Source organism: Athene cunicularia, assembly GCF_003259725.1.
Source record: "Athene cunicularia isolate RWA chromosome 6 unlocalized genomic scaffold, athCun1 chr6_part2, whole genome shotgun sequence".
In the NCBI taxonomy this organism is placed as follows: Eukaryota; Metazoa; Chordata; class Aves; order Strigiformes; family Strigidae; genus Athene; species Athene cunicularia.
The window spans coordinates 3,113,943-3,125,596 of record NW_020799106.1 but is presented as its reverse complement, the minus strand read 5'-3'; the positions used below and the strand labels follow the sequence as shown (position 1 = coordinate 3,125,596).

Below are 11,654 nucleotides of genomic sequence, written 5' to 3'. Positions count from 1 at the left end.
CTTTATTTTTCTTTTGCTTTCAAATAAGATTAATTCTTGGGTTCCATCTTCCTTGTCACTTGGTACGTCCACGTGTAACATACAGCAAGATTTACTGTCTAGTGAACGTGTCTTATGTTTTCCTTCCCCCCCCCCAATCTTACATCTTTTCCACTTCTGTATGGTTCATATACAGCAGGAAACTGCATTTTTCATGGATGGTTTTCATTTGGGGAACCATAACCTAGTGCCATGTGCATTTCTGGCCTCCTCAAATCTTCTGGTCTTCATAGATGACAAACTGATTTTTATTGTAGCAAAAAGGTATAACAACATCCGTACTGATTCACAGTCCCGGGGTTATTACACTGGCAGCAACATTATTTCTTAAAACATTCATCACCTGTTGTTAGAGGCGACACATTTTTACTTCATTATATAATTGGTTCTTTTTCACGTAAGATGTTTTGCTTTTTTCCGTCTGTTAGTTTCCATGAAGTTGCAACACAGTTTTGGCACAAACTGGGTAATTTCCATTACAATCTATTAATCTTTCTTCATATTTTTGTCAAACATCTGGAATCGTTCTGCATCTCTCAGTAGAGCAAATATTGCCTAAATCTTACTCCTTAGAAGAGTGGAGAAATGATGCTAGACAATGCTTTGACTAGCACATAAGGTTCTGCATTTTCATAACCAAGTATCTTAATTTCCCAACATAAATTAATACTTACTCTGATTCAATTCAATGTCAAAAGAATTTCATACAACACTTCTCTTAATTATTGCTCAAGATATCCTAAAGAGTACTGGAAATAACAAAACTTTGTAAATATACTTACATGCAATTCCAAGAATTTCAAGAAGTATTTTGGGGACTATTTAAAAAAACAAACAAACAAACAAAAAAGCCCTTGAGAATCTGTGCCAATTTTTTTCTTTCAAGACTAAAAACTTGTTTTTAGATGAGAAGTTACAAGTTCACAACTAGGAAAAGCAATTTCCTATTAACTCTATTAAAGTAGTTTGTTCACATTTGAGTCTGTTCTTTAACAGTATATTTTTTTCAAAGTGAGTGGAAAAAATAATCTTAATTAGCCATTAGCTCATCCTGGTAGCTGTGTCAGTATTCAAAACTGGCAAATATGCCTGTTCTACTACTTTATTTTGATTTATAAAATTTAATATTTATAAAATATTAAAATAGTAACACTAAAAAAAAACCCCCACCAACTCTTCTGTACATCTGTAGTACAGGAAGCAAAGCCCAAATTTTCCTTACTACAATGGGAAACCATCATCTGCAAGAAGCCTCTTGTAATTTCTGGATTTAGTTTTCAGATACAGAAATGCCCCAGATAGTATCTTAAGCCAAAAGAAACAGAACGGAATTTTATACCAAAAGCCCAAGCTTATCTTGTGCTTTTCAGGTTACAACATATTCCTCACTCACAACTACCCTCAATTCAAAATAAGAGCTCATTTACCTTTTAACCATTTTGAGCATTCTGTAAACACTTTCTCTAGCTGCCTGCATGTCCTTAGTGTTCTCCACTTTCATAGAAGCTGTCAAAACCATCGTAGACACCAGCCATGCATATTGCAAAATTTTCTAGAAGTCTGTTTGTTTTTCCACCTTCTCAAATCCTCAAGAACTTTGCAGAAACTCCAAATAAAAGCCAAGCTTTTTTTTTGCTCAGATGTCTGTGACACAAAGCAGGCCTTTCATCCTTCTTCAAGGATAAAAGGTAGCTCCAGCAGTGTCCAGACTTGTCTGGAATCGAATACTTCTTAGCTTACTTCACAGTACAAGCACAAATATCTGAATATCCTTGCCTACCACACCTTTCCTGACTGGCCTGCAACAGTTCTCGTGTACCTTTTGTAACCACGTTTTCCAGGGTTTTGGAAAAATGTCTCCTCCACCAAGTGTTGGATTGGAGTGGGGTCAAACTAAGGACAGATGTCTCCCTTTCAACCTTTAGACATCTTGGAGAATCCGTCTGTCTTCTCTTGTGTATTGGCAACGTTTCCTAGTAGACGTCTTCCCTTCAGACTGGGAACCATCAGTTTTGTTCTTCTGACTGGTAGCAGAGATGGGTGACGAGCACCCGGACGGCGAAGCCTCTTTTGTTCAGGGAGCAATCCTGCCCGTGCTGTGCCAGCTGCTGGGAACACTGCTCACACAGCAAGGAGAGCAGCCATCCAGCTCTGAGGCTCCGTCAGCGTTCCTCCTCTTCTCACACCACCTTTACCACTCCACTGACTGAGGCCACGTGGTTGTCCATTGGGAGCGATATTCCCAAATAAACAGTCCAACACAGGAAAGCATCTTGTTTCAGACCTCTGTAGTTCACTGTTGAGAAACGCTGGGCGATTTGCAAGTCCACCTGCCTGTGCAATTTCCATTTAATTTATGCCAGTTCCTCATCAGTCGGTCCTCAGCACCATACCCTCCAGTTGTCCTCAACAGAAGGGCTGGTCGATCTGTTCCCTTCCCAGACTGGTTCCCCCATCTGCAATTCTCAGCAAGTATTCAGAAAAACAACTCAACAGATTGTTAAGAGGTCAGTGAGCCAGGAATACTGTAATTTAAGCGGAGACCTGCGTGTATAAAATAGTTACCAAAGAAAACACGTTAGACTGGAATAATGAAATGCCTGAATGCACTGAGTGAGGTAAGTAATATTAAACTTGCACCACGACATGTCAAGCAGACAGACAGGACCGATGTAACGTTAGGTACCTATTACCTCAGCGTGAAAGCTGTGCCTCTTGCTAGACTCTGACTCCTCGCGTGGCCAGCATAACAAATAAAGAATCCCTTTTTTTTTTTTTTTTTTTCCTTTCTTTCCCTGCTTCTACACTGGAAGCGATGGTGTAATGACCATCATGGAAGAACATACAACGTCCTGCTAACCAGAGCAAACCACGTATAGTCATTAAAACGGGAAGACCAAAGAAAGAATGAAAGTCATGTAAGCCAAACCATTTAAACCTGCTATGAACTGAACGTGAGATAATTTAACCCCTTTCGTATTAATTTTTAAGAAGAGGTATCCCAGAAAAGCATTCTCATTTAGAAGCCCGGCAAGCGCACTGTATGCGACATAAAAAGAATAGTAAACCACACAGAGCATTAGCATGTGAAAGAAACATGTTGCAATTATGTCAAATACTGCGTTTTATATTTTATTAACAAGCAAGCATCCCTGGAACTGGGTCTATATAAAAAATACTTCATTAACCAATACAAAGGAGTTATATAAATTTATTTTATGCAATACTGATTAGTTTTGGAAATTCCCACTTTTAATGTTTTAATTTCATCTTTTATTTAAAAAAAAAAAATCACTAAAAGGACACAACCCACAAAAATACAATCTGTATCTGCTCTATATTTACAGATAACTGGTCACTATTAAGGCACAGATTTAAAACTAACATTTTTATGTAGCAAGTCAAATATTTGTGCATAATATAACACTAACAATACGGTACACTGTACTGTCATATTCCCTTTGTGGAATCAAAATAAGTGAGAAATTTTTTTCTTCCAGTGTGTTTTTTTTTTGTGTGTGTGTGTGAAGCCCTATTGAAAAATAATGCTGTTAATGGGAAATTCTTCACTTTGGTGTAGATGATATAAGCACTGCTCAGCAAGAGACCACATCAACTTAATACTGTAATAAAATCAGTTTCTGAGTATAGTACTGTCTAGATACATAGTATGTACTTATAAAAGACTAAAAAAAAAAATAATCTAAGAGTGTAAAGGGGTTTTGACGCTTTTAAGTTTAGGCAAAAAAAGCAAGAAGGGGTTGCAGAAAATTCTGTACAAAGTGTTGCTGAATATTTAAAATATTTTATAAAATTACCATGACTGAACACAAGTTGATTTGCAAACACTGGTCTTGCAAATGCAAACACTTAAACGACAGCTCATCTGTAAGCACGTAAGTAGTTCGTGTGAATGGAACTATCTACATGCTTAGAAGTAAGCACAAGTGTAAATAATTTTAGAATTAGAAGTTGTGGCTTCCACGAGGGTTTCCATGAAGTTTCTTTTGCTCGTGTAACACATACACAACACAAATGTCTCCGCTGTGTGGCTACTGACTTTTGGCATCTGAGCACAGTAACTCTGACGTGACCAGCCGCGTGCACACAAGATGCAGGTTTATCCACTCAGGTCCGTGGTACAATTTTAAAACCAGAGGAAGGTAATTGCTACTGGATCTATGGGGGAAGTCACCCAGCTATACACCATTAAGTAGATATGGCTGAAACGAGTACTGAGCAGTTGGGTTTTGCTAACCGCAACAAGACTTTATATTATTGCTTGATCATCTATGCCCTCAAGTAACAGTTTCTTTAAATTCCCTTTGTGTGTGCAAATTTCTCTATACATCACTTTGTATTTTCACCTTAAAAGAAAGAATTATCCAATGGAAAGTGTCAAAACTATTTCTCACCCATTTTTGCATAAAAACCAACTACTGTAAATGTTATTCTAATGCCTTCTGTTAAGAGCACTTGACAGTGGTTTATGTCCATCTCAAAAGGCTTGTACACTGAACATAAATAATACATTACAGTAGAGGCAATTCACAATAATCCTTATGGGAATGTTTTTCAACAAATTAATGCTTGGAAACTTCATATTGCATTGCAGAAAGAGGCACTTTATGAATTCCTTCATTATATCAGAACCCTTCAGAAACCCAAAGCAAGACATCTGTAAAGATAGAGAAACGATATTGCCAAATTATTTGGACTTTCACAGTATACGAATGCAATAGTTAGCTCTAGCCACTTACAATATGGACTCTTTCTCTTGAACATAACTTGTTTCAGAAATAGTTCATCTCCAGAGTTTTAATCACCTTCTGCAGCTGACAATTACAAATCTAGATTGAACGAAACAGATGCTATTACACCTATTTTATGTAGGTCACTTAATTGCTGCATGCATAGTCATGTAAGTAATATGCGTCACTTATTAAATGGCAACAGTGCTGTCTTGTCAAATTAGATTAGTTGTCTGCTTAATCAAACTGACAGCCCAGAGCTCTAGTTTGATGAATGCCTTTCATTCTCTACCATAAATCTGCAGTAGATCAGTTTAATCCGTTACGTATTGTAGGCGTATAGGATCTAAAAATAAAAGTCTGATATAAATAAGTGTCCTTTAGTGGCAGGGTACTAAAAATAGCCCTTTGCTTTGAGACAACCATTAAAAACAGTTTTAGCATAACAGGCAGCAGTTAAATATGATGACTGCAAAGGGTTAATATTGCAAGGTCCATTTTGGTCTTTCATTGCATCTGTTACAGTGAGTGAGTATTATTAAAAGCAGCATTAGACTGCTTCCTAAGAGTGTAATAGGATTGGTCCGCTACCAAGTGGCTTGATTTTGGAACAATCTCTTCAGATAACTACCGGGGAGATAGAAAAAGATCTGCAAAAGAACCAGTTTCTAGTACCATTATAGTGAGATGTGACTTAATGCAGGAACACCTGAAAAAAAAAATTTGATTAGTGCCAATATAAAAACTGATATGGAAATGAAAGAGAGAAATAAATTTCCACAGGACAAGAAATCAGAACATGTAAAGTGCAGAAAGACCTCAATAATTATTTTAAGCAGTACCAGAAAAATCCATCTTGATAAAAACCAAAATCTATGCTCTCTGGCATCCCAGCTCTTCATTCTTCCTTCATTCAACAAAGTAAAAATTCAGTGCATACATTATAGTTATAGGTAATAAAATACTAAACAAAGAACCCTATATTATTATTATTATTGCAAATTCTGTCCAATCTACACAAGTAAAACGCAACCCACATTTGGTGTTTTGAAAGACAACAGACAAAAATGTGTTTCCTCTGTTTTTTTGGCACAGTGTTGTGCAGACAAAAGGCTTTGGTCCTTGACACCCAAACTCCCAAAGTGCAGAGGGTGGTGTGCAGTGAAGGCTGTCCACAGGATTGCCATGTCCATCGTTCCACGGCTGACGTTCTGAGCCCCAGCTGACTGCTACCAGCGGCCACTGACACTGGCAATGTCCGAATGGTACTGGCGTGGCAGTCTTCCACTAGCTCCACCTTCCAGGAATGAGGCGCGTATGTTTGCTGGGTCAAAGAGCTTTCTTCGGTTTTTATTCAGTTCTATAAAGGTCACATACACACACACACACACAAATGTCTCATCAGAAACTAATCTTAATATTTTGATCTAAACCAAAAGCAAACCACCTATTTAAGCAAGCACAACATTGTAGACAGAACGGTATGAACTGAGAGGTTGTGAGGTACCCGTTCAATTTAACAGCTCAACAGGATAGTTCAGAGCGCCAGGTTAAGCCTCAGAGGCTGCTTGGGCTGCAGGCAACTATTCACTGCCATTTTATCTGGCACTGGTACAGTGCCGAGACGATAATGTTTTGCAATGGTGATTTAGATCAAATTGACACAGCTGAAACACTTTAAGAAGGTTCTGTTAGGATACTCAAAGGCTGCGATCTTCCTGAAGGTACAAGCACACGGAATACACGGCTGCAGCACAACCATGCAACATAAACTGAGATGACAGAAAAGCTCATTGGCATCTTGATCATTTCTCAATGCACAATTTATTTTAAACACAACGCTGAAACAATACTTTAATAGGGGTTTCAGAAAAAAACAGATGCTCGCTTCCCATTCAAACATGCACCCTAATTTTGTATTAGCAATTGCTCATCCAACATTTTTTTCCTTTCTGCACTTTTCTATTCTTGTAAACAAACTCCATGATAGATACAAATCACTGAAAGACTACACAGATTTTCATGACCCCTACTGGACTAAGTACATCGCGTTTTTTCCCCTCTTTATACCACCATTTTAAATTAGTAAAAAAACCATTCACTAATAGCATCAGTAGAAGAAATAGAATTGGGAGAAAAATGATCTGGTGTTACATTGAGGCATCTGAAGAAAACTCTTCCTCTGACACAGATTCATTGCCTAGATAATGACAACAGAGCACTCGTGTGTACTGTGAAATCTCAGGCTATTTATTACAATTAGAAAAAAGTCTGTTAAACATTATATACTACAACACATTGCAAAAATTTAGACTGGCCTTCATCTTCCTGCATGTAGGGTACAAGACAACCTTTCCATTAAAGTGGGTTGGAAAAATTCCAAGTTATGTGTTTCTTTTCAACCCTATACATGTTGCAGAAACAACTGGCCTTGGAAAAAGAAAACCCACAAACAAAAAAACCCGACAAAACCAAAGTGCCCCCCAAACCAGGCAGTTTTTCCCAACAGGATGATTACTCTGCTGAGCAATAAAGTGGAGGACAGGGAACCAAAGCTTGAAAACGCCAGTTTGGAGCAGCATGCCAGTATGTAGTGCCCTTCAGACTCTGCAGGGCCAGAATCCCAGAGCTTCTAGGACCCACAGTTCTGGGGCATAAACCAAATTTCACCATCTGCTGCAAAACAAACTTTCTACCAAGCTCCAATTTTACAAAGGGACACGGGACTAAGCAACCGAAACCTTATTCAATCATGTGATAACTCTATAAAGCCTGGTTTTAAGCACCTTCTGATGAGAGGCAAGCCAATATCACCTCTGTGGACTAGAACCTTACTTTTCAGTCTTTCAAGATTCTTTGTCAACTATAAGCACACAACTCAATTGAGAATAATACAAACAACACTTAAAATCAACAAATGGTAATCGGTGTCACTTACCTGAGATGGCAAGCAGCATTTTTCTTCTTGCACCAAAAGTGGTAATTCCTAACTCTTTCAAATCTTGATCGGTAAGAGTAAGGAATGTCTGCAGATCAATCTAGAGTAAAAAGAAATAGGAAAATTATGCAGAACACGTCTCTCCCCAAAAGTATTAAGCCATAAACGTGGTACAGAATTTTCTTTCCTACTGCAATGTACAGTTACTCTGCCAACCTATTCTCTGGATGTCAACAGCAAACATTGCTTTCCGTGGCTTCTTCACACAGTTGTTCAAAGTGGCTACTCTGCACTTCTGACAGATGAAAAGAAATTAAGAAGTGAGCAGTTTTTGAATAGCACAGATCAATTAACCTTACTTATTCATGTCCCTTGAGATTTTGAGCTACAATGCTACACTGTAGTTGGGAATTGCCAGGTATAGAAGTCTGTAGATACAGGAGGTGTTTTCTCTGGTAAGCAGAGAATGATGGCTTGACTGCTGGTGGCACATCTGAGTTAAAGCACCGAGTATTTCACAGAACTCCAAGTGTGTGCAACCGCGTACGTTTGTGGCTTTTTTTGCTGCCAGTACAATTCACAGAAATGTAGTGGACAACGGATTAGTTTTCACTCTGGCCAAACTACATGGTTCATCTCACACTTAATAAGCAACTCCTGAGGTAAGAAAATCCAAAATAAAACCCCACCTGTCAAACAAAAGCAATCTTTAGTGTTGGAAACCAACATAGCTGTGTCTTCTTTTTAGGGCAGTGGCTAAAATAATAAGAAAGGATTAATGACTGGATAATATGGGTATTATGGAACATGCAGGGGAGTACAGAAGAAATAAACCTGAGGAGCTGTACACAGAATTAACCGAGGCACAGCTGGATTTATTCGTTCAAACTGAGGACTGACCTTGCTACTTTAGGACTGGCTGCAGGCGAACCCACGCTGGCATCTGTCCCACATCTACCAGTGCTTTGCAATCCCAAAAGAGTTCATTAGCTCTGATGCAGCCAGTTCCTAAGCGCTTTTGTGCAGTACTGCACAGGAATAAAATTGCCCCCCAGCACTTCAGCAGCATGAGTAGAGAGAGAGACAAGAAATGCTGGCAGGAAACACAACAGATCCAACTGCAAGACACTTCAGTGGACTCAGGAGGGTTCTGTGAGCCCACACACACGAGCGACTTAGTGTACACAAAAAGATATAAATTTGCCTCATGCCTGCCCTTGGAATAGCGTAGTACACACTGGAATACTACGCCCCTGGCGCGTGCAGTTTTCCTCTCGTGGAAGCAAATCTGAAGCTAAATATTGACACACCAGAGCTACTCATGCAATATGAACGGAAGGTCCTCTTGGAATTTGTTCTTCGTGAACACATGCACCATTCTGAGTGACATGGCTATCTGTGCAAAAACCCACTCTGGGAGGTCTATTAGAAGAAAACATGCAGGTGCAAATCCAAGACCAGCAACTGGTGCAGACCTCGCCGCTGATAGAGATGAAAAGAGGACAGATGGGTCCAGAACACAGGAAGATGCCAAATCCAGCTGTGGTCCTTCCCCTGTACCACATGAGACACTGACACAATCCACGCAGACATCTGCTTTGCTCCCCAGTAGAGCCAATTCCAATGTGTGACACACACAACTTCCCACAAAGAACTACGGTGCTTTCAGGACAAGCCCAGGGCTCTAAGCCAGTAAGTCTTGCAGCTGGACTCGTACTTTTTGTGACACAGTTAAATCTGTCACTAGAATAAACCATCTCCAGATAACCAAGTTGACTCCACCTATATAATATTCTATGGATACAAAATACTACACCTGGACTGAACTGAAATTAGTTAGTGTGGAGATGTAAAGCTCACACAGATGACTGACCATGTCTCCCTGTTGGGAATGGATCAAAGGAAGTCAACTGGCACACAGTGGAAGGGGCAAGGAACGAATACATGTGACCCCAGGATCGGCCAAGACAAGACGTCAGTACTGAATGCAGTCTGGATTTCCGTCACCTATATATGAAGCTGACCAAAAGCTATTCAATTCTAGTTAACATCCTAGTTTATAAGTAAGAGTCAAGGTTTAAGCTTCCTTGAATGTAAAAACCCACATCCAAAAATCTAGTTTAATTATGTGTTAAGTATAAACCAAAGGTGCAGGACAAACTCATGTCCAGGCTGCCTATTTGGAAACTGAAAGACATGAAACACAGCTTTGAAAGAACAGCTCACGAAAAGCCCGTCACAAAGTGAGAAGTCTTCGTGGGTTTGGTCAACTGACAGAACAACTACTGCTGGAAAGCATGCTGCAAACACAAAGGTGTCTTTCAAAGGAACGCTAACCTCTTGCTGTTGGAATACGTCTGTGTATTTGCCCAAACCAAGTTTGCTGAACAGTTCGGGTAGATCAGATCCTTTAAACAAACTGTTCAGGTTACAGCCGTTGCTTCCTGTCAGCGAGGAAATGCAGTCCATGTAATTACTGCTACTGAGATAGTGTTCAGCTGAAAGGGAAGAAACACACATTTTAATCGCATCACAAAAGCGTACAATTGTCTGTCATATCACAACGTATTCAACTAGATCATTAAATTAACAAAACATTTAAATCTTTATTATTCAGAAAAAAAACCCTTTCACTGGTGTGAGAGAATGAACAGCATAAAGCAAATTTCTTGTTAATTAAGTTCCAGTGTTTGTTTTCTATAAAAAGATACTTGGGTAAATCTTTTAAGCAATAAAATCACATTATGTGAACTGTCACATGGATACAGGTCAGGAACTCCTACAGGGGAAAGAGCTGCAAGACCCTGTTGCTCTTCCTCCTCTTAAACCCTCTTCTGGTCTTTTCTCCAGTGAATGATTTGGAAAACACCATTGCACACAAACGCAACCAGACCTTTTTGGTCTGGATGAGGAGAAAACCATACTGGAGCAATCCCTGGTAAAGGAACTACGTAACAGCCACACGATTTGGCTATTATTTTAGTACAATACAGACAAAAAAATAAACACAACAGTCTTTTTAAAGACTAAACCTGGAAATAGTCTCCCATTACAATTTTAAGTTACATTCCTAAAAGGTCTATCTTTAAAAAAAAGTTTCGAGGGTGAGGTTTTTAGAAGACCCAAGAAAACCCATTTAGCAGCACAATCCCTTTCCGCTGCGTGTGCATACTGATAGTATGTAATCACACAGCTCACAATTATTTTTCCTCATGCTGTGTGAGGAAAGGGTAGCTCCCAGGGTGTGTAACAGGCATTTGTGCAAATGGGGTCACCGAGGGCTCCCTCCTCCTTACAGACACAGGAAAGAACAACAGCGAGTGCCCAAGAGGCTTACAGGAGGTAAGGGATACTTGCCCAGGTGACTAAGATTAAGATTGCCCTAGAGACTCCCGTTATGGCCTCCACTATAGAATTCCAATAGGATGCAGAAACCATCATTTTTCACGACTGGCATTCACACATTTCTTATTTTTGGGGCACAAACTAGTTGGAAGCGTTTGGGATTGGGTTTCCAGAGTGGAAAATTTCTATCCACCTCAGCTCCATTTTAGAAAAGAGTTTTAAACCACAGCAAACCGTTCAACGTTGAAAATGTAAACACTGAGTCTGACAAGTGAAGCAATAACTAAGTTGATTTTTTAGACCGTAAAGGGTGGTGCCTCAGTTTCTTCACTATCAGAGTAAGAACGCTAAAAATACCCAAACACCAATTCATGATCCCACACAGGGCAGATGATACAAGGTCATTATTGAAAACAATTAAGAAATAGTTGCTACTGGTGCAGTCCGGAAGCATTATCTTAAAAACAAAGAAGAAATTCAACACTACCATGCAACTGTGGCAAAGACGACTTGTATTTTTGTACTCTGGCACCTACACGTTAAGGTAAATACATCTGTCCAGCCAACTCACTGCTATTTCT

The 11,654-nt window shown here is 39.3% G+C and overlaps 1 protein-coding gene across 2 annotated transcripts in view; it reads right to left on the bottom strand.

Annotated features, from left to right (window-relative positions):
* Positions 1-3,560: 3,560 nt before the first annotated feature.
* Positions 3,561-11,654, bottom strand: part of BICC1 (BicC family RNA binding protein 1) — a 71,541-nt gene continuing 63,447 nt past the window's right edge. For both annotated transcript variants that reach the window (XM_026851985.1, XM_026851987.1), the window contains 3 exons: positions 10,066-10,226; positions 7,729-7,828; positions 3,561-6,150 (listed from right to left, as the gene is read on the bottom strand). In XM_026851985.1, the coding sequence (XP_026707786.1) occupies positions 6,020-6,150; positions 7,729-7,828; positions 10,066-10,226 (392 nt within the window). In that variant the 3' untranslated portion in view covers positions 3,561-6,019. The remainder of the gene's footprint in view (positions 6,151-7,728; positions 7,829-10,065; positions 10,227-11,654) is intronic.